The following is a 24,533-nucleotide window of genomic DNA, read 5'->3' as shown; positions in this document are numbered from 1 at the left end:
GGTCGTCTCCTTGACAGCCCACAGTTTATTAGGCATTGTCAAGCCTCGCCACTCAGCAGACCACATCCCAAGCACCTTACGGCGCAACACCAGCTGCTGATCGGGAGCCGTGAGGCCGATCTCCAAAGCTGGGGCATCGAGCGCCCCTTTGGCCAGCCTGTCACCACGTTCGTTCCCCGGGATGCCAACATGACCTGGCGTCCTAACCAAGACCACCGAACGTCCAGAACGGGCAATGGCGGAAACAGACTCCTGAATAGAGGACACCAGAGAAGAGGGATAGCAGCGGTCGATGGCCTGAAGGCTGCTCAGGGAGTCACTGCAGATGACGATGGACCTACCTGAGCAGAAACGCATATGCTCAAGAGCGCGCAAGATGGCCACCAGCTCTGCAGTAAATATACTGCAGCCAGCCGGCAAGGAGCGTTGCTCAACATGGGCAGCGTGAGCAAAAGCGTAGGCAGTGCGACCATCAACCACGGAACCATCAGTGTAGACAGGCTCACAGCCCGGAAATGATTCGAGGAGCGCAAGAAAACGGCGACGGAGGGCCACAGGCGGAACCGAGTCCTTAGGTCCCTGTGCCAAATCCAGACGGACGGACGGCCGGGACAAACACCAGGGAGGCGTAGGTGTACGGACCCGGAAGGGAGGCAGAAGAGGGAATGACCCCAGTTCTGACAGCAGGGACTGGACACGGACAGCTACGGAAAGCCCAGACCTAGGTCGCCGTTCGGGCAGATGGAGGACCATGGCAGGGAAAAGCAGGCGACGATTGGGATGGTCTGGCGACCAATGCACGTGGACAGCATAGTTGGCGAGCAGTTGATGGCGGCGAATCCGCAGCGGGGGAACCCCGGTCTCCACCAGTAGACTATCTACGGGGCTGGTACGAAAAGCGCCAGTTGCAAGCCGAACCCCACAGTGGTGTATGGGGTCTAACAACTTCAACACTGAGGGTGATGCAGACCCATAGGCCAGGCACCCATAATCAAACCGGGACTGCACAAGGGCTCTGTACAATCGAAGCAGCGTGCAGCGATCTGCACCCCAAGATGTGTGGCTAAGGCAGCGGAGGGCGTTGAGGTGCCGCCAGCATTTTTGCTTCAGCTGAGTAACATGAGGAACCCATGTGAGCCGGGCATCAAACACGAGTCCCAAGAAGTGGCAAGTGTCCACCACTTCAAGCAGGTGGCCGTCGAGGTAAAGTTCAGGATGAGGGTGGACCGTCCGACGCCTGCAGAAGTGCATAACTAGAGTCTTGGCTGCAGAGAACTGAAAACCATGAGTCAAAGCCCATGATGCTGCCTTGCGAACGGCGACTTGCAGCCTGCAGTCGGCGACTCCCATTGTCGTGGAGCTAAATGAGATGCAGAAGTCGTCGGCATACAAAGAAGGAGACACCGACGACCCCACTGCTGCAGCCAGACCATTAATGGCCACTAGAAATAAGGAGACACTCAACACTGAGCCCTGCGGGACCCCATTTTCCTGTATATAAGATGAACTAGAGGTGGCACCGACTTGCACCCGGAAAGAGCGGCGCAATAAAAAGGTTTGAAGAAAAGCCGGGAGCCGACCACGAAGACCCCACTCATGCAACGTGGCGAGGATGTGATGCCGCCATGTGGTGTCATACGCCTTCCGCAGATCGAAAAATACAGCAACGAGATGCTGACGTCGGGCAAAGGCCGTACGGACTGCAGATTCCAGCCGCACCAAATTGTCCGTGGCAGACCGGCCCCGACGGAAGCCACCCTTGGATGGACCGAGGAGACCGCGCGACTCAAGGACCCAACACAAACGCCGCCCCACCATACGTTCGAGCAATTTGCACAAAACGTTGGTGAGGGTAATGGGACGATAGCTGTCCACCACCAGTGGGTCCGCACCGGGCTTCAAGATGGGGACAATAACACCCTCTCGCCATTGCGACGGGAACACGCCTTCGCTCCAAATGCGATTAAATATCGCGAGAATGTGTCTCTGGCAGTCCCTGGAGAGATGCTTCAGCATCTGCGCGTGGATGCAGTCTGGGCCTGGTGCTGTATCAGGGCAATCGGCGAGGGCAGCGAGGAATTCCCTCTCGCTGAAAGGCGCATTGTATGTTTCAGAACGACGCGCGTGGAATGAGAACAGCGTCCGCTCGGCTCGCTCCTTTAGAGGGCGAAAGGCGGGGGGATAGGATGCAGTCGCAGAACTCTGAGCAAAGTGCGCGGCAAGCCGTTCAGCAATGGCGGCAGCGTCCGTGCAGACAGCGCCGTCCAAGGAGAGCCCAGAGACACCCATAGGGGTCTGGTATCCGTAAATCCGCCGGATCCGGGACCACACGAGCGATGGGGAGACATGGGAGCCCAAGGATGAGACATACCTCTCCCAGCACTCCTGCTTACGCCGTGCAATAAGACGACGGGCGAAGGCACGGAGCCTCTTAAAGGTGATGAGGGTCTCAAGAGACGGGTGCCGCCTATGACGCTGGAGAGCCCGTCGACGGTCGCCAATAGCCTCAGCAACCTCCGGCGACCACCAGGGTACAGCCCTCCTCCGAGGGTGGCCAGAAGAACGGGGGATGGCAGCCTCGGCCGCTGAAATGATGGACGTGGTTAAAACACGCACCACCTCGTCAATGTCACCCTGTGGGGGAGACTCAATGGTTGCAGCGGAAGTAAAAGCTGGCCAGTCAGCCCTGTGGAGAGCCCAGCGGGGCGAGCGCCCAGAAGAATGACACTGGGGCAGTGACAAATAGATGGGAAAATGGTCGCTACCACACAGGTCAGGATGCACTCTCCAGTGGAGGGATGGGACAAGTCCAGGGCTGCAAATAGAGAGATCGATGGCCGAGAACGAGCCATGGGCCACACTGAAATGCGTGGGAGCACCGGTGTTCAAGAGGCTAATGTCGAGCTGAGCCAACACATGCTCCACGGCCTGACCGCGGTCATCGGAGACAGTCCCACCCCATAGAGGGTTGTGGGCATTGAAATCGCCCAGCAGCAAAAAAGGTGGCGGCAGTTGGGCTATCAGAGCAGCCAGGACATGCTGCGCGACAGCACCATCAGGTGGAAGGTAAATACTGCAGACGGTAATAGCCTGTGGCGTCCACACCCGAACAGCGACAGCCTCTAAAGCTGTTTGTAGAGGTACAAACTCGCTGTGAAGAGAGTTAAGGACATATATGCAGACGCCACCAGACACCCTTTCATAAGCTGCCCGCTTCTTAAAATAACCCCGATAGCCACGGAGGGCGGGGGTTCGCATTGCTGGAAACCAAGTTTCCTGCAGAGCAATGCAAAGGAAAGGATGACGGCTGATAAGTTGGCGGAGCTCAGCTAGATGGTGGAAGAAACCGCTGCAGTTCCACTGGAGGATGGTATTAGCCATGGATGGGAAAGGCGTGAAGGGATTGGGGAGGCAGATTACGCCTCCGGGGCCCCTGCTGCTACTGAGTCACCACCTGGACAACAGCTATCTATTGCATCCGAGGGACTGGCGAGATCCATGTCCTCAGTGGACACCAGAATCTCCACCTCATCCTCAGACGCAGAGCTTGTAGGAAGCGGAGGAATGGGTGCCACCGCAATGTCGGTAGCCTTGGGGAGTTTCTTCTTCTTCTGCTTCTCGCACTGCGCCTTGGGTGGTTCAGGCTGGGAGGGCGTCACTGGGTCAGTCTCAGGGACAGACGATGACCGTGTGTCCCGACGACCAGGAACTGGCGGTTGTTTGAGCCACTTGTGGCTGTCGGCTTTGGAACCGGTCGGAACGTGCGAAGGGAGGTCCCCAAGGGACCCCTTCCTTACGAGAGTAGCCGAAGAAGTCTTACGCTTCTCCGGCTGGGAAGGGGGGACTGATGTCCCCGATGGTTGGGGGGGTGTTGCTCCTGAAGTAGATGGAGCAGGAGCAACAGGAGGTTTAGTGCCCCCCACCATCAAGGGAGCAGGTGTGGGACTTCGACTCTGAGAGCTGACTGGAGTGGATGGAATTGTAGAAGGAGTGACAGTTGCGGCATAAGAAGCTGTCATGCGCACTGGATGAAGCCGATCATATTTCCGCTTCGCCTCAGTGTACGTCAGGCGGTCGAGAGTCTTGATTTCCATGATCTTCCACTCCTTCTGCAGAATCGGACAGTCTGGCGAGCAAGGCGGATGGTGCGCACCACAGTTCACACAGATTGGAGGCGGGGCACAGGGATGATCAGGATGGGAAGGTCGACCGCAATCGCGACAGACGAGGTCGGAAGCACAGCGTGAAGACAGGTGGCCGAACTTCCAACACTTGAAGCACCGCATCAGGGGAGGGATATACGGCTTGACATCACAACGGTACACCATCACCTTGACCTTCTCAGGTAACGTGTCACCCTCGAAGGCCAAGATGAAGGCGCCGGTGGCAACTTGACGATCCCTCGGACCCCGGTGGACGCGCCGGACGAAATGGACACCTCGGCGCTCCAAGTTGGCGCGCAGCTCGTCATCGGACTGTAAAAGGAGATCGCGGTGAAAAATAATTCCCTGGACCATATTTAAGCTGTTATGTGGGGTGATAGTAACAGACACATCCCCCAACTTCGTACAAGCCAGCAAGGCTCGTGACTGGGCAGAGGATGCCGTTTTTATCAACACCGATCCAGACCGCATCTTGGACAAGCCCTCCACCTCCCCGAACTTGTCCTCTAAATGTTCGACAAAGAACTGAGGCTTCACAGACACAAACGAGTCCCCGTCAGCTCTGGTACAGACGAGATACCGGGGCGAGTATCTTTCGCTCTCATTCACAGCCTTTCGTTCCTCCCATGGTGTGGCCAGGGAGGGGAACGATTTGGGGTCATACACATTAGCCTTAAAGTGAGCTTTGGAACGCTTAGAGACTGCTGACGGCTGGCCGCCAGCGAGAGATGATGTACCACGCTTCATTGCGGGTCATCCGCCCTGATGCCACCTACTCCGACCAAGGGCCCTCCCCACGGGCGCCACCCAGCCACAGCAAAGGCCACCTGGCAGGATGGCCATTGCCGGGAGTCCCGATGCCCCAGGGCAATGGGCATCTACTCCTTGGCATACGTGGGGAGTTAACGGCGCAGGCATCAGTAGAGCGATCCCTGTGTTGTCAGGGGGCTACAACCAAGAGAGTACATGGCGGCCCCACCACAACGGACTGGCTACCGTGCTGGATCTTAGGTGCAAAAATGGCCAAGGTCGTCGTCGCAGTTAAAAGAAACACTGCAGAGTGCAGCATGGTAATCGCCCAAGAGATCGAAAACGAGCGGGACACCATTGCAACGATGAGAAAGACGGCTAAAGGTCTAATTGCACGACGGATACAATGCACCATGTAAGGCGTCCTTCCCCAAGTGGCTCGCTCTTCGGAATAATTTAGAAAGATGGAGGTCAAACCCGAGAGGGGACCATCACATAAGGCCGAAACATGTGAGACTCCTTTTAGTTGCCTCTTACGACAGGCAGGAATACCGCGGGCCTATTCTAACCCCCGAACCCGCAGGGGGGGTTTGAACACACAGCCCACCTAACACTCTTAACAATGGGTGTCCGCAGCCGACGACCCTTGCCAATGTTAACGCCACGACATCAGTAACTACGACTGAAATGGGTATGTGACCATTGGCACTGGACATTGGTGCAGTGGCACAGTGTTGCACTGTCTGACGAATCCTGATATCTTCTTCACCATGACAAAGGAAGGGTGGGAATTTGTTGTCTTCCAGGGAAACAGCTGCTTGACATCTGTGCTTGGGGAAGACGCAATCTGACAACGGCTCCATTATGCTCTAGGGAACATTCATGTGGGCAGCCATGGGTCCAGTGAAGCCCGTACCAGGCACCACGATATCCAAGGAGTATTGTACACTGGTTTCAGACCATGTACACCACTTCAAGGCGATCATGTTTCCTGACCACAACGGCGTTTTTCAACAAGATAATGCACCATATCACAAGGCCAGGAGTGTGATGGAGTGATTCGAGGAACACAGTGCCAAGTTCCAAATCATGTGCTGGCCCCCCCAACTTGCCAGATCTGCACATCTGTGATATGACTGAACATGGCTTAAGAGCTCATCAACCTTCCTCCCTGCAATTTACAGGAATTAGGTGAAACGTGTATGCAGATGTGGTGCCAACTCCCTACAGTGACCTACCAAGGCCTCACTGCTTCCATGCCATGATGCGTTGCCACTATTATCTGTGCCAAAGGTGGACATACTGGCCATTGATAGGTGGTCATAATGTTCTGGCTGATTAGTGTAAGATACAATGAGACTCTGGTACAAAAGAAACACCTATGAGCAAACTAGCTGCTGAACAATAGCACTAAATGTCATGGCTGCACACTCTGTCAACCAAGTGTTGCTTGTGACAGCTGTACTAGAAACAAATGCGATAACAGTAAAGTAGGTGGTACACAGATACCCAACTGAACAGATGAATCCATTTTTGAAATGTCAGCTGTGCAGGACAGATATTAGAATTTGCAGGTATCACTGAGAATAGAAACAACTGGAATAAAAGTTTTTCAAAGATGTGGACTGCAAGATCAAAATAAGAATTTATGTAGATTGGAAAAACATTATTGTAATATTTTCTCATTGGTTTCATTCCATATTTTTCTGAGAAATTACTAAATTAAAGAGAAAGGCTGCAAAATGCAAGAGCCCAATATAAAAAGAACTGCACACCAACAAGATACATCAGCACTGAACAATTATTTTAGTGGGATGCATACTAAATCTTTGTTGTAAACTTACAGTCAACAACTTTATTTTGTAATCTCTGTTGAATAGAATATATATTAGAAGTAATAATAAAAATATAAAATAATTATATGCACAAAAGAATTATTACAATGAAATCTCTTGGAACACTAGATTACACTAATGAAACTGGAAAACACAAGAGTTGGTGGTTCTGAAAGTGTAAAAGTCAACAATAGCAATTATTTGAAATTTTATTGATCAACTGGAGGATATATTTTGTTGATTTTGTGGAACAAAGAAGTGAATCATCATTAGATGAGATGTTAAAACTGATTTTAATACTATCATAATCACTTGTGGCCTATGTTTGGGTTATTCCCAACAACATATGGTCACAATGTGAGATAAGAACAACTGACCCCTTGTTTAAATTCAGGATTTGTACTTTTGCACAAATTTTCTTGTTACAAACTACACATTGGTATATATTTTGTAATCTCACACTGTCACTGTAACTGTGTTGCAGTATCTTGGATAAATTGGAAACACTTCCGAAGTGTAACTTGTGTACCAAATGCCGTCATGCACTATGGTGTGATACTACATGAAAATAGCAAAACATTTTGATAGAACCTTGAAGTTAATTTATGCAAAGAATATGGACAGTAACTGGTTTCCTCAAGAGTTTAAGTGCCTTCTGAATATGAAGAAGAGCTGATGTCTTGCAGCACCTAACACATGGTCACAAAAAAATCATACTGTGATCTCACAAACTTCAGTGTGTAGCTAAAGCTTTGCAGAAAACTGTACTGCAGTCATCACTAGATTTTGAGAAGCATTTAAGGTAAGACATTAACGATGCTGTGATGGGGTATTCTTTTATCAACCTTGTATTGCACTTTGATGAACAGTTTCTGTGCCTTAGAACCACCACCAAAGTCTCGAAACAGCTACTCTTTGATCTCTAAATAGGTGGCACTATACTACTTCACTAAGGAATATTGTTCACCTCTCCCAGTCCACTGTTCACTTTTCCTGACTACTGGATACTAGTGTGATTTTAGCAACAAAGAGCTCAAAGCAGTAAAAAAGATTTAACAAACAGGTAACGATGTATGATAAAAGGCTGAAGGCTTTTTTAATAACAAAGTTAATATAGAAACAAACAACAACGCAGAACAGACTACCCAGTCAATCTGTTGACATCTTGAGGTGTCAGGTATTCTGCCAGATATCAGCACAGTTCTTGTATGATATTTTGACAGTGTGGATTGTTATGTTTGTCAGGTGCTACCTGAGACTTCTCGTCAAGTGAAACAGGTCCAGTATTTACATCTACACTCTTCCCACTCCACTGTCAGGTTCCAGGTGCTCTGTCTGCAGTCTGCTCCTGATAGTGTTTTAGCCACCGTCAAGCAGCTCTACAGGGAGAAGATGTACTGACGTGCTTCTTCAAGTATGTGGATGTTAGCATTGTGATCTGACCTCATGAGTGATAGGCTCAGTGAGTTTCTGGAACATTTTAAATCACTCCACTCAAATATTAAATTCACCATGGAACTTGAAAACGATGGCCATCTGCTATTTCTGGACGTACTTATACTGCTCAAAACAAGAGCACATGGATTGTTTGGCAAGAGCGTATTGCAAACTTACAGAAACAATTTCTACCTGCAAACCAGCAGCTGTCACCACCTAGTTCAGAAGAACGGAATTCTGAAGTCAATAGTCCACAGGGCATACAACTTGTCAGATCCAGATAGTCTGGTAGTAGAAATAGAGCATCTACCATCGTGTTCTGCAAGAATGGGTGCACAGTCAAACAGATTCAGAAGGCCCTTCAGTCAGCCACTCTGCCACATGATCTAGAAGAAGGGCAAGGTGAGGCAAACACTGTGGTGTAATTGCCCTATGCGGGATCTATTTCTGCCAAAATCAGCAGGATTCTAAGGAAGCATGACATTAACGTATGTTCAGTCCACCTACCAACATAAGAGGGCTACTGGGAAATGTGAAAGATGACCTGAGACTACAAAACCAGGAATTTATAACATAGATTGCCAATGTGACATTTTGTACACTGGCCAAACAACTAGGACAGTGGACATCAGAAGCAAAGAATAACAGAGGCACACCCGACTAAGACAGGCAACTAAATCAGCCATTGCTGAACACTTTCTGAAACTCAATCATTCCACAAACTATAATGAAACAAGGGTCTTAGCACAGACTCCCACATTCTGCAGTAGTGTTCTAAGAGAGTCTACAGAGACAGGGATGACAGAAAACCTCATGAATCGGGATGCTGGAAACCAACTCAGTAGAGCTTGGGATCCTGCACTGGAGTTGCTGAAAATGCAATAGGGGTGGCAGCAGAACTCCTTAAATGAGGAAGTGAGGGTATGGATATGCAAAATGAGACCCAGATACAGCACCAGGTGCACCGGACTGAAGATGGAATACCACAGGGTACTTCCAGCGGGAGTGGATTGTAAAGCAAACACCGAGAACTGTAATGGACCAAAAATGGAATGCCTGCGTGCATACAGGTGCATGGAACCAAAGAAAAAACGCCAGTACTCGGCCTGGCACATCGGGCTCAAGAGGGAACACCCAAAAACGCTGATAAGGGGAGCAGACTACAGACGGAATGCCTGAAACTGTTGAAGGAGAAGGGAAGAGCTTAGATATAAATACTGGACCCATTCCACTTGATTAGCAGTCTCAGGTACTACCTAATGAAGATAACAAGTCATGCTGTCAAAATATGCAAGAACAATGCTAATATCTAGCAGAATACCCAACACTTCAAGATGTTACATTTGGTAACAGTTGCTGTTAGCAGGCACAATGTTTGCTGCCATGGTACGGTACTGCTCAATGAATTTGATAACCAATGAGTTCAATGTGTTACCTATTTTGATACAGCTGTTGTCTGGTAACGCAGATTCACAAGTCTTGCTATTTTTATTTGTGTCTCTTGTTTAATAATATTTCATAATGTTTTTGCCGTATTGTCTGAGTAAATTTATTTCTTACTGACTTACTGTAGTGTTCAAGTGTTTTACTTATAATTAAAGTACCAAGCAATGATTATGTTAATGGAGTTTTCATTCTTGCTTACTACATGGAATCGGGTAGATTTCACTCTTCTGGCGCATGATATTTTATACCCAGAATCCCTCCATTCTTGCTTTGTAAAAGTCTGCACAGTGTGTTCCTCCTTTAAGTTATCTCTAAACACAGTGACTGAGCCATTTATTACAATTCTGTTACACAGTACTTTAATTATTTCATTCTGGCCAGTTGATATCTTTTATCGTCAATATTTGACCATTATGGTTAAATACCCACTTTACTAATGCATTTATATTTGAATCTGCTAAGCTAGCCAGCTCTAAAAAAAAAGTCAATGCTGTTGTGCTGTGGCCTTCATTTCACACTAGAAGCCGTGCTGTGCAAAAGCTGAACACAAAATATGTCCTGCAACAGATATCACAACACAGCATTCCTGCTTGGAAATAAGAACATGCTTGACAGTAACTTGTACAAGATTTTGGCAGGGTAGGACCAGTGGTGACCCAACATGAAAATAATGAGTACTACATTTTGAATTTTGTCCGGTGGCATATAAAAAACAAATTTTACAAAGAGAAATTTCATTATTTAAATAATTTTCAAAGGAATATGGTTTCCATAAAGACAATGCAGGCGGAAGTGCTTGGTGGCATATTGGACACATCTGTCTTTTGACACGTTATGTTTACTTTTGACAACAAAGAGTTGGTATATAATTATCTCCTGCGTCATCGAATAGGGTACACACAATTTATATACGGCTTATCCACAAATACTGAAACAGACTTTTTTATTTTATTTTTACAGCTTTTATTACTGTGCTTCAATGTTTGCATGATCTTCCCCACAAGAGCTCTCCTCTGTTGGAGTTACAATGTTTGTGCCAGTCATCAAACAAATTATCTTTATCACATTTATTTGCAATCACCATCCCTTTATCGAATCTGACTTTTAAGCTCTTAAACAAAGTGCATCTGAATCCAGGGTGTATATGCGGACAAGAAAATTCCCGGATTTCCCTGTTAAAAATGCAACTTTTTCCCACGTGAAAATACACTTCTTCCAAGGTGAAAAACACACTTTTTCCATGATAAGTGACAACATACTTTCCCTTGGAGCTGTAAAAATATCAATTCTTTGAATGATAGAAATTTAGACACTAGCGTGGAACTTCAGAGAATGAAAAAAACTCCTAAAAAAAAAAAAATGTTTTGGTAAGATCTGGATTGCACCACCATTTATGCTGTATATTTTCATACTACAATACACTGCGTATTTTTGTATTCGTATTACAAAAGCATAGATTTCAAACAGCACATTAGTTTCCGAAGCATTGAAATCGAGTTTGAAATGTGCTTTTGTAAGCCAATCTTAGCTCTTATCACGTGATCTCAACACGCAATGACAGCAGATATTTAGAGCATAGGACACGTGACGTAGTCAGCCAATAGCAACATCACTCTTAAGTAGTACGAACACACAAATAGGAAAAGTTAATAGTTTAAATTAATGTACATAGTGTAGCTACAAGAAAGGTTAAGCTTTCACAAACAGTACTGGTCTTCTTTGCGAGTGTTATTCTTTCAGGTACATCACACAAATGTGTCAGTAAAATTTAAAATAATGACAATGTCTGGTCTTCTCGGCTCGAAATTCTTTTAAGTGGCTAGTCTTCGATGTGTTGAGTTTTAAATCAGTGTCAAACACTCTGTGATTTAAGGAATTCATTGCACACACGCACACATAACATAATTCATTTTGCGAAAAATAAAATTTATTTTGAAACTAACACTTTTCAAAGCACCATTCGCAATATTCCTGTGACCTGTTAGAAATAGTTTCGTTTCAGCAGTTGCCAGAGACCGCCAGAAAACAGGTGTTATTGTGCGTGGGCAGCTATGATGGCACAGGAAGCCCATATGTTCATACCTATATAGTATTAGGGATCTTACATGAGGTCATAAAAGAAATAAGATACTCCGAGAGGAATGAAATTTCGTACACCATACTAAAATTCGGCTTAAAGTGCACATTCACAGTTCCAGATTTACAATGAAGTACCCCAACCTGATATTAAGCGTTTTAGTGTGGTTTTCGGGATGCAAATTTTCTTGGCGTTATCAGTACTGCATTACCTCTTGCCTCATGTTTGGTTCTTTATTATGGCATAAAGCCATACATGCCAGAAGATAAAAATACGCACCGGAAATTCAGTGAAAAGTTGAAACTAGCCAATAGTGTGGAATGAAACACTTTGTTTCTAATAAACTGACTGCCTCTGGGGAAAAAGATTATTAAAAGCCACATTTATTGAGCACACCGACAAAAAAAAACTTCACTGTTCTGCAAGTTGATTGATTGCCAAAAACAACGAAATAAAATAAAATAAAAAAACTGAAACTAATAACATATGTTAGCCTTCTGTGATCATGTGAATGCATTTTAATTCACTTGATAGTTTTCAACCACAGAAATCCGTTTTGTTTTCATTTGACGTGAGTAGTGTAAAGGAAGAGGAAACAACAAAATCACTAAATGTAAATACGGCTTACGTGGAGACCAGCCCCCTCACCACTACAACCCAGACTGCTATGCACATGCACCAATCTGGCAGCTTCAGCGCGCCAGAAAAATTCTTCAGGATAGCATCTGGCTGCTTGTTGCTACTGCTGATACAGCTAACAGTCACACTTCAGTTAGCTGATGTGGGAGAAGGTACTGGCTATATGCAACTCAACTGTACATGCACGTGAGTCCAGGCACTTACTCAAACAAACTTAATGTAAACAGTTAAACCGTTGTGACGTCATGCTCGTCGGCAGCAGTTTATTCTCATGAAGTATTCCATAGTTTTCATCCTTAAGCATTTGACACACTTTGCTGTTTATCAGTTCTTCCCAGTCAAAATTACAAAAATTTAACTGAAGATTAAAACATGAAAAATTCCTGGAATTCTAAAAAATTCCCAGGTTTTTCCCGGATTTCCCTGTTGTCCCAGAGCGTATAAACCTGTGAATCTCACCTCTGACAGGGGGAATATATGTGTCACAAGCATTGTATCAAATTTTGACATGGGCCATACGGATGTCATGTACAAGTGACAACTTACTGATTCTGGGCGATGTCACTTGCTTATCACTGGGGATTGTAACAGCAACAGTGTTAAAGTTAGCTTTCATGATAACCACAAAACCTACCCTTCTTTAAAAGAGCTGAGAATGTCAATACTGCCACACAATGTAGTGAATCTTAAATGAACACTTGCTGCAGCTTTTGTATATTTCTGACATAATATGCTTCAAATAAAACAGAATTTTATCACCCTACAGTTATTCACTTGTCCTGCTTCCATATTTTTTTATTCCAATGAAAGGAACATGCACAACATACAGCATGACTGGCAACCAAATGCATAGCAGCTTATTGTCTTTGGATGATATACACACAGCCTACTATTTTTACAGTTGCTAAATACAGATAAGTAACTATCAACGAAACTAGAGGAGGATCAAAGCCAGCCTCATTTTCCTTAACCAGTCCACATACCAGTGTACTGAGATAACATCCATAATCTTTTCACATATTCTTTAAAGTACGTGAGCAAATTGAGTAAACTTCACACCACACATAAAATAAACAATCTAGAGTAAATTTAAAAATTACATACTATTTGATGGATCATACAGCTCTCCTACTAAAGAACAGGTTTCACCATTCGTTTGACGAAACAAATAGCTCCCCAGTCGAACGTCCAAAGGTTGTGTCTTATAGGCTGTGTACCTTCTCTTCTGTCCATTAATCCTAAAGGCAGAGGACAACGAGTTAAAAAAATCTATTACCTACCAACATGCAAAACCAAGAATTATTAAAATGAAGCGATAACTATGACCATTTAAATGTTGCTTCACTCATTACACATTACAACAACTAACTTATAATTTCAAGCTTTTAATGGTGTACTGCATCAGTTATTAGATGTGTACAAATTCAACTGGCTGCTGCTTCACTTTTAGTAAGAAACTCTAATGTACAAGATCATGAGAAAATATCAGTTAAAAACAAAATCATGTCAAATGAACCAATGATAGAAAATTTGCTGAGAGAAGGCATTATCTAACATCCAGGAGGAAAAGCAAAAATCATTTTCTTAACGAAAGTAGTACTTAAAAGACAAATGATAATTTCTAATTATTTGCAAGTGAATGTGTGAAACTCTTGACAGCTGACAGTACATAAACAATCTGCTACCATTTGTACAGCCTCTTATGCTCTTATAAAGATAAAAAAAACTTTGTAATGAGTGATACAGACTCAGTGACTTATTCTACGGAAGTGATTCACCAGCTCCAGCTTAACACTGATGTAAGATATAATTAACAGAGTATATGCTGTAGAGCTCAGTTGAGTGTGTTTGTGCACCTAGCTTGATGACTTTTCTTGAAATGTTCACAAAAGCAAGTGAATGCAGTCACTGCAATGTTACCCAAAGTCCCAGAAGTGCTGCATTCAGAAATGTTGGTACAAAAAGCACAGCTGGTAAGGTTACATTTGAAAGCCATGCTCCTCCAAGTGGGCAAGTGACGTCACACCTAGCTGATAGAGTAAGCAGTCATAAAATTTCAGAAAATAGTAAGAAACTGTGTTACTTGTGGGTTTTCCTCCCACAGTAATAGGTAACCAACCGTCAGCAAGGCAACCAGTACAACTCAGTCCATAGAATCAGCAAATTGTAAGGTACACGTAGTATGCACTTGTAAGCCAGAACAATATGACCACCTGCTCAAACCCGTGTTGTTCTACCTCTGGAATGCAATACAGCAGCTATTATTCATGGCATGGATTTAACAAGTCCTTGGAAGATTTCTGGAGGTATGTGACACCAGATGACTTAACACAGGTTGTGCAGTTCTCATATGTTACGGGCTGATGCTTTATGGGTGCAAAGCTGACACATGATAGCATTTCAGATGTGTTCCATAAGGTTCTGAACGGTTGAATTTGGTGGCCAACACATCATTGTGATGCCATCGCAGTTGGTGAAAACATAAAGTTTGAAGGGTTGCAGGTGGTCTGTAATAACACACACATGGCCCACAGCTGTTATGGTACCTTTGAAAGCTACCACAAGCCTCATGGAGAGCACAAGTGAATTTTCCACCACAGCATTATGTTGCCTGTAGCAGCCTGTTTCCATGATGTTCTGAGCCGTCATTGGCCTGGATGACGACATATCTGGACACAACCATTAATTTGGTGTAAAAAAATGTTATTCATCCGACCAGGTGATGTGCTTCCATTAATCTGCAGTCCAGTGTCAATGATTCTATGCCCACTGCAATCACAACTGATGATGTCATTGGGTCAATATGAGAATACGTAGGGGTCTTGTGCTGTGGAGTCCCATGTTCAATTATGTGTTCTGAAACACTTGTGTCTACACCAGTATTGTATTCTGTCATCGGACCAACCACAGATTGTTCCCTATCCTGCTTAACAGAGCGCACTATCCTCCACCCTACATGTTCGATGTGGCAAGGGCATATAACACCTCAACACCTACTTATGGTTTCACTGTCCTTCAACCACTTTGCATAGATGTTCATGACAATAGCATGCGAACAGCCAACCAACCAACATTACCATTTCTGAGATGCATGTTTCCAGACACTAGTCCGTAACAATCTGCCCTTTGTCAAGTTTAATAAGCAAGTGGAGCTCCTCATTTGTAACCCATATCATCTTAGAATAATTCCCTTGATGCACTTGACTTTCCTTACCGTATCACTTGTGAGCACAGTAACCAAGCAGCGTTCAATCTCATGGTGGGCAATGGTTGTATGGTTTTGGCTCGTTAGTTTAGTTAGGTAAAATTGCCATTTAATTATACATACATATCATTAATCAATGATTTTTATAAAATGATATAAGAGACAATCAAATGAATGGAACCACCAGATAGCCTGTTTAAGGATGCTTGCATTGATAGCATGCGATATAGCAATAGTTGCTGCTGTTGACACTGTAAAATAACATGCAGACTCTTTATGAATTTCATACATCAATGCAGAGCAGCTTATAGTTTGTGAAACCCCATCATCCATCAATGTTAATATTTGCTAAAGTAAATGTTGTTAATTTTATTTACCATATTCCAGTGCTTTAAATATTACTGAAGTTAAGATACGTAGAACTCACAACAAGATATCATGGCATTATACCACTTGTGCTCAAAACAGCTAGACAGTAATTTGAAAAGTCTGTGCACCCTCTGCACAGTGCTAAATTAAATCAAATTACCAGTAGTTCTGAGACTGTTAAATTCAGCTTAAAGATCTCACTTTCTTAAAAAAAATGTGTTGCTATTGGCCAACTTTAACCTGGTTACTAAGGAATATACCATGTAAAAAACTGTATGTTCCTACCTACTTACCTACCTACCTACCTATGAGTTCCAAAAGAAATCCGCTGGAATTCGATTACTCAATAAATAGTACAATCCTCAAGGCTGTCAATTCAACTAAGTACCTGGGTGTTAAAATTACGAACAACTTCAGTTGGAAAGACCACATAGATAATAATGTGGGGAAGGTGAGCCAAAGGTTGCATTTCATTGGCAGGACACTTAGAAGATGCAACAAGTCCACTAAAGAGACAGCTTACACTACACCCGTTCGTCCTCTGTTGGAATATTGCTGCACGGTGTGGGATCCTTACCAGGTGGGATTGATGGAGGACATCGAAAGGGTGCAAAAAAGGGCAGCTCATTTTGTATTATCAGGTAATAGGGGAGAGAGTGTGGCAGATATGATACACGAGTTGGGATGGAAGTCACTAAAGCAAAGATGTTTTTCGTCGCGGCGAGATCTATTTACGAAATTTCAGTCACCAACTTTCTCTTCCGAATGCAAAAATATTTTGTTGAGCCCAACCTACATAGGTAGGAATGATCATCAAAATAAAATAAGAGAAATCAGAGGCCGAACAGAAAGGCTTAGGTGTTCGTTTTTCCCGCGCGCTGCTCGGGAGTGGAATGGTAGAGAGATAGTATGTGGTTCGATGAACCCTCTGCCAAGCACTTAAATGTGAATTGCAGAGTAATCATGTAGATGTAGACACACAAAGCCACGTTGTTTCAGGAAGTATACAAGATCAATTTGCATAATATGCAAGGAACAAGATCAACAAGCCATCACACTTGATACTCAATGTAGTAACATCAAATGAAGTATAACCTGTGGTTAATAGTAAGAATATGCCTCATTGGCCACAATGACGGCTCTAGTAAGGCCGTGATTAAAGATGCACAGAATCCAACAGTGGATGATAACTTATTGGTTGGGAAGAAAAAAGCGAAATTTATGAGAAGAAAATATATATGCGGTATTCTGATACAACAAACTGATGATTCGGAAGGAGGGGGCAATAAATATCCAAAGTAGAATGCACATTCTGGAATCAACTAAAAAGAGGTAATGTCAGGACCGTGCAATATCTGTGTTTCCAATGCTATCATATCAGAACATGTATATCATACATAATTCAGTCTTACATGGACACCCTGAATTCAGATAAATCCTGAAGGCAGAAGATGTAGTGTGTTCATGTACACTATGAAGTATGGTTACTTCATCCTTCATACTATTACCACTAAGATCATCCTTCAGATGAGGGTGATAGCCTTCAGACAAAAATGAACCAGAGTACCTAAAAACAATAAAGCTAAGGACTCCTGTCATGTTTATCTGGAACTTCTTGTCATTTCATTGTGATACCTTGGGCACTCTCAAATTTCCAAACACGACTATCTCTTGCCATCAGCTAACTCATCTTTGACTCTAATGTAAGAACAACAGGCAAAACATTAGTAATTCTAACACTGTGTAACACCATCTCTAACCTTGATAATGGCTTCAGTTCAACAAGGAAGAGAGTCCGCAAGTTTCTTCAACAATAATACGTCCAGCTAAAGTCTCTCATTGATTATTATAGCAAAAGGAGCTAGCAAATTACAGGAATGTTGATTGTTACATGTTAGTCCACATGCATGGCTTTAAACACTGAGCAATATTTGCCTCTTTCAGCCGATGATACACTAGATGACTTGCATCATTTGAAAAGAAGCAAAACTGCAGCTCATCAGAATACACTGCATGCCTACAATCAGCTACTCGAAGACGTGCAGCTACATGCACTGCTGTGGTCAATGGCCTTTTGAAAGATAACACTATCCAAAATGTCGATCACATACATTTCTCTTCACAATGTTTGTTTGGAAACTGGTTGAGATGGACCTGCATTCACTGAAAGCAGCAATACGTGTCATGTTTAAAACCGCCATTAACAAGGTCTGATACTTACCTCCAAGACATGTTGGTCAAGATCTTTTTATGGGCACTATTCTTGCACCACGTTACATGGCTGCAATTAGTACACCATTTCTTGTAGATATGTAGGATAACCTATGTGCATACATCAACAATTTGGGCGACTCCAGTCACAGTGTGGTTATGAGCATGCCCAAACATGATAGCCCCTTTCTGCCATAAATCTATTTCATATGTATATTTACAGTCCCTGTCTCCCAGGTATGAAACTATTGGTTGGTTTAAAGGGGAGGGACCAAACTGCGAGATCATCAGTCCCTTGTTCGCAGTAGAATAATTACCCAAGGGAAATAACAGGAGAAAGGAAGAACCAGAAGGACAACAAGAGGACAACAAACACTACAATGGACAAAACGGGACAAGAAAACCACAGAGAGACTCAAGAAACAGGTAGAAGAGATTAAAAACAAGAAAGCAGATTACCATGGCTCGCTGACCATGAGAATAAAAAAGGAGAAGCCAGACACTCTGCGACTCATTAAGACCTCCACCCTTTAAGTCCTAGGGTGGCAGAGACAGAGGGACAAAGGACACGTGCTAAAACTCAGATCAAATGATAAAACCAACCCTCATGAATAAAACATAAAACTAAAGCTGTTGTTGAGGTGCTGTTGCCCAAAATCAAAGGTACGGTGCTGGGAAAGTTAAAAGTCCACTTCAAAGTGGCTAAAAGTGGACAGTCCAGCAAGAGGCGGATGACTGCCATTTGGGAGCCACAATGACACTGAGGTGGGTCCTCGCGACAGAGGGGGTAACCATATGTGAGTCACGTATGGCCAATGCGAAGCCGACAAAGAACAACTGATTCCCTGCGAGAAGCTCGCAGGGAAGACTTCTACACATTCGCAGTCTCCTTAATGACAGACAGTTTGTTATGCTTACTGTTATGCCACTCTGTCTCCCAAAGCCGAAAAACCTTGCAGCATAAGACAGAACGCAGGTCAGTTTCAGAGATTCCCACCCCCAGGAACAGTTTCCGCGTAGCCTGTTTGGCCAGACTGTCAGCAAGTTTGGTGCCTGGGATTTTGACATGTCCCAGGGTCCACACAAACACCATTGAGCGACTGGACCATTCCAGGGCAGAGATGGAGTCCTGGATGTTCGCTACCATAGGATGGTGAGGGTAGCACTGGTCGATAGCTTGTCAGCTGCTCAGGGAGTCAGAACAAAGAAGAAATGACTCACCAGAACAGGAACAGATGTACTGAAGTGCTTCAGATATGACCACAAGCTCGGCAGTGAATACACTGCAGCCAGCGGGCAAGGAATGGTCTCTGTGGACATAGGTGAAATCAACATTACCATCAGCCATTGAGCTGTCGGGGGTAAACAGCTACAGAGCCCAGGAAAATGTCAAGAATTGAGAGAAAGTGACAGCGAAGAGTGGCGGGGTTAACAGAGTCCTTAGGGCCATACAAAAGGTACAAATGAAGCTTCAGCCATGGTGTACACCACGGAGGTGTATGTGAATAGACCTCAAGTAGAGGTGGCAAAGGGAAGGACTCCAGTTCGGAGAGAAGGGATCGCATGCGAACCATAATCGTGAGACCTGACCTGGGCCACCAATGCAGGAGATGAACTGCTGTGGGTGGGAGGAGGAGACAGTAATTCGGATCCTCAGGTGAACTATGAATGTGTGCAACACAACTGGTGAGCAATTGTGCACGTCAGATCCTCAATGGAGAGACTCCAGCCTCCACCAGGACACTGATCACTGGACTCGTTCTAAAAGCTCCTGTCATTGGGCAAACGTCACAGTGGTGCACTGGGTCACGTAAATGCAATGCTGCGGGCACCGTTGAACTGTAAACTAGACTCCCACAGTCAAGGCGGGATTGAACAAGGGCTCTGTAGAGCTGCAGCAGCGTAGAGCGATCTGCATCCCAGTTAGTGTCGCTCAGGCAGTGGAGGGCATTGAGGTGCAGCCAGCACTTCCGCTTACGCTGACGAAAGTGAGGTAGACAAGTCAATCAGGCATCGCAAACCAGTTGTAAGAATCAATATGTCCCCACCAGAGTGAATGGATCATTATTAAGATAAAGTTCTGGTTCCGGATGAACAGTACGATGCCGATATGATGCCGACGGAAGTGCATGACTCATGACTTCGCAGTTGGAAACTGGAAGCCGTGGGCTAGAGCCAATGGCTGCGCCTTGTGAATGGGTCCCTGTAGGTGCCACTCAGCAACACCAATACTGGTAGGACAATACGAAATGCAGAAGTCATCCGCATAAAGAGAAGGGGAGAGCAACGGCCCTACAGCTGCTGCTAGGCTGTTAATGGCCACTTTAGAGGTCACTGTGGCATGTAGTGAATGAGAGGACTTTCCTTTCCATCTGCTGTTTGAGGTTGTGAAAGGCTGGGGGGATAGTTCTCCATTGCAGAGGCTCGAGCATAGTGCTCAGCATTTGTGTTTACGTTGATAGAGAGCACACCATTATGTTAACGCCAGGGACACTGTTGGGGTCTGGTACCCAAAAAGACATCTGACCTTCATCCAGACTTGGGAAGGTGACGTATGGCACTGAAGGGTCAACACTTACCTCTTCCAACACTCCTGTTTCTGCCGTCTTATAAGCAGGCAAATGAGAGCACGGAGCTGCTTAAAGGCTACTAGGTGCTCTACAGATGGTTGCAGCTTATGTCACTGTAGAGCTCACCAACAGTCCTAAATTGCCTCAGCGACTTCCGGTGACTACGAAGGGACTGTCTTTTGCCGGGGGCACTCTAGAGAATGAGGGATCGTGTTTTTTGCTGCAGAAGTGATTGTTGTAAAGTGATTGTTGTAGTGACCTGCTCAATCACATCAATGGCACCATGTGGGGGAGATCAACAGTGACAGTAGAGGTGAAGGCTACCCAGTCATGCGCATGATGCCCGGGGAGTGACAGGAAGATGGGGAAGTGGTCACTACCACACAAGTAGTCATGTGCTCTCCAGTGGATAGATGGGAGAAGTCGTGGGCTGCAAATTGATAAGTCAATGGCTGAGTAACTACCATGAGCCACATGGAAATGTGTGGTGGCCCCAGTATTTAAGAGGCATAGGTCGAGATGGGACAGTAAATTTTTGAAATATCTGCCACGGCCAGTAAGCATGGTACTACCCCACACAGGGTTATGGGCGTTAAAATTTCCCAAAACTTGGAAAGGTTTAGGGAGATGATCAATCAGTGCAGCCAATTGCTTTAGGGGTACCGCACCATCTGGAGGGAGATATACATTTAGGCAGTTATTTCCTGTGTTGTCCGTATCCTGACAGCTAGAGCTTCAAAGAGGAGTTTGAAAGGGCACAGGTTCACTACATATCAAGTTCAGGACAAAAATGCAAATTCCACATGACACTCTATTATATTCACTGCGGTTCTTGTAATATACCCTGTAGCCGTGAAGGGCAGGGGTCCGAATTGCTGGGAGAGAGATTTCCTGGAGGGCTATGCAGAAAGCAGGTGTAAAGCTTAACAGTTGCCATAGCTCAGCCAGGTGATGGAAAAAACCGTCGCAATTCCACTGGACGATGACGTGATTGTGAGACTGGGAAGGCATAAAACACTCAATGAGGCAGCCTATGCCTCAGGGTCACCTGCTGCCACCGACTTATTTCCTGAAAAGGCTATATCCATTGTGTCTGAGGGTCTGGCAAGATCTAGGTCCTCAGCGGACGCCAGAATCTTCACCTCATCCTCAGACGCAGAGCTTGTTTGCAGCAGTGGTGTGGGTGCCACTACAGTTCCCTTGGTTTTGGGGGTCTTCTTTCTGGATTTCGCTCGCTGATCCTTGGGTTTCTCTGGCTGGGAGGGCATCACTGATTCCATCTTTGGGACGCCGTGAAGCCCTACAACCATCTGCTTTAGAGCACTTCAGGGACTGGCGGGTGTCATCTTTCCCACTAGCAGAAACCTGGGAAGGGAGTTACCCAAGCAACCCCTTCCTAGCGAGAGGAGCCGAAGAAGACTTACACTTCTCTGGCTGAGAAGTGGGGACTGGTGTCCCCAATGGTTGGGGAGGCAGTGCTCCCCAGGTAGGTGGTGTGGAAGCAACAGGGAGGGAAGTGCCCATCCCCCCACCATCAAGGGGGCATGTGTAGTCTTCCGGCTCCGAGAGCCGACTGGAACTCACAGAACTGATGGGGCTACAACTCTTCTCGTAGCAGCAGCGTAAGAGGTGGTCACAGCCACACGATGTAGGTGTTCAAATTTATTCTTAGCCTCAGTGTGGGTCAGTTGGTCCAGGGTCTTGTATTCCCTTATTTCCTTTCTCACTGTAAAATCCCACAATCTGGTGAGCAAGGGGAATGATGCTCTCCGCAGTTGACACAGATGGGAGGAGGGGCACATGGAGTATTGGGATGGGATGGACGTCCACAATCTCAAAACGTGATTCTGGAAGTACAGCAGGAAGACATATGGCTGTGAACTTCCAGCACTTAAAGCACCACATTGGGGGAGGGATATATGGCTTAACATCACAACAGCAGACCATCACCTTGACCTTCTCGGGTAATGTGTCACCCTCGAAGATGAAGGCACCGGTGGCAACCTGATTATCACTCAGACCCCCAATAGACATGCCGGACGAAATGAACTTCTCGTTGATCTAAGTTGACAGGCAGCTTGTCGTCACACTGAAAAAGAAGGTCCCTGTAGAATATAATATTCCGGATCATATTTAAGCTCTTAAGGGGCATGATGGCAATGGAAACATCCAACAGCTTGTCACAAGCAAGTGATGCCTGTGACTGAGCAGAGGATGCCATTTTTATCAAGACTGACACTGACCTTGCCCTTGCAAAAAACTGAGGAGTTAATGGTGCAGGCATCAGCAGAGTGATCCCTGTGTTGTCAGGGGGCTACAACCAACAGGGTACATGGTGGCCCCACCACAAAGAATTGGCTACTGTGCTGGATATGAGGTCCAAAGAATTTCATGGTCATCGACGGCGGAGAAAGCGACACTGCATAGTGGGTGGAGGAAAATGCAACCAGGAAGGTGTCCTCATCCAAGAGATGCAGGATGAGCAGTACTGCAATGCTTTGACGAGAAAGTGGGCTAAAGATCTGAATGCACGATGGACACGATGCATCATGTAAGGCACCCTTCTCCAATTGGCTCACTCTTCGGGAAAATTTTGAAAAATGGAGGTCAAACCCTACAGGGGATCATCACGTAAAGGGCGAAAGGTATGAGACTCCTTTTAGTCATCTCTTATGACAGGCATGAATACCTCGGGCCTATTCTAACCACCGGGACCACAGTGGGATATGAAACTGTAAACAGCTGTAGAAGACACCAGCAGTAGAGAACCATGAATCTCTCTTGGATGGTCTCATTTTATCCACTGGTGAATCATAGGTTTCTTGTTCACTCAAAGTTTACTTACAACTTCTTCATTATTCTGCCACTAGACTGTGCATCCACACCTACGCTAATGGATAGACGAGGATGATGGGGAAATGTGTATGATGGCGCTCTGATGCTTCCACTTATTAAATTTGTTCTCTTGGTTTGCCATAACAATTTATACAGACTTGCAAGAGCTTCTAGAAACCTCTGGACTCTACCCAGGACTCACACCTAAATCCATAGCAGTTATTCTACCTAATCCTCCTACTTTTTTCAAATATATATCAGGAGGTATATTTCACTTAGAGAAACAGGGTGTCTTGGGGGGGGGGATGTAGCACAAATTAAGAACACTCACTTCAGAGTGTGACTAGTTCTTGCTAGGAAGTTAGTTGACTCTTCAGGTCAAGATAATATTGTGTAATTATGTTGGGGAGAATGGACAGATGAGTGATTCTCTGCTGGAGGTGTAGACAAAGGAGGCATTCATATGTTGTCGATGTACTTTATTGTTAACCATAAACAAACATAGTGCAGAGTGCCTACAATAAGCAGATGAGAGGTGACTGTCGTTGAAACGTGGACACAGGCATTAGTGTGGTTGCACTACTATAAATGCTTCTCGAAGAGGCAGTCCAGCAGCAAGCGGCCCTGACTCAGCACACTCAAACAGTCATTAGTTGCAGTGTCAAGATGGCAAGACAGTATCCTGTCTAAGGTGGCTACAGCCAGGCAGGCCAATGACCAGTGTACCATGGACCGGTGGCTGGGGCACTGCATCTGGTGGTGCTGGGCCTCAGTGTTGCAGAGATGGGAGGATCTCAGTTCATACCTTTACCTTGAGGTGGTGGTAGAAACCCCTGGCAGGTAGTCTTGTGGAGATGGGACAGAGTGAAGGTAAGCAGGGCGGCTGGCAGCAGTCATTGGTTCGCAATCTGGATGCCGTGATGATAGCTGGGTTCGAAGAGTGTCAGCAATCCCATGGCAGAGGCTGACATGCAACAGGCGTCAATGCATAGCCCA

The 24,533-nt window shown here is 45.4% G+C and overlaps 1 protein-coding gene across 3 annotated transcripts in view; it reads right to left on the bottom strand.

Annotated features, from left to right (window-relative positions):
* Positions 1-24,533, bottom strand: part of LOC126481631 (uncharacterized) — a 259,917-nt gene that overhangs the window by 170,306 nt on the left and 65,078 nt on the right. For all 3 annotated transcript variants that reach the window (XM_050105528.1, XM_050105529.1, XM_050105530.1), the window contains exon 4: positions 13,452-13,585. In XM_050105528.1, coding sequence (XP_049961485.1) covers positions 13,452-13,585 — 134 coding nt within the window. The remainder of the gene's footprint in view (positions 1-13,451; positions 13,586-24,533) is intronic.

Source organism: Schistocerca serialis, chromosome 5 (assembly GCF_023864345.2).
Source record: "Schistocerca serialis cubense isolate TAMUIC-IGC-003099 chromosome 5, iqSchSeri2.2, whole genome shotgun sequence".
Lineage (NCBI taxonomy): Eukaryota > Metazoa > Arthropoda > Insecta > Orthoptera > Acrididae > Schistocerca > Schistocerca serialis.
Note: the sequence above shows the minus strand (reverse complement) of the source record. Positions and strands in the feature narration are given on the sequence as shown.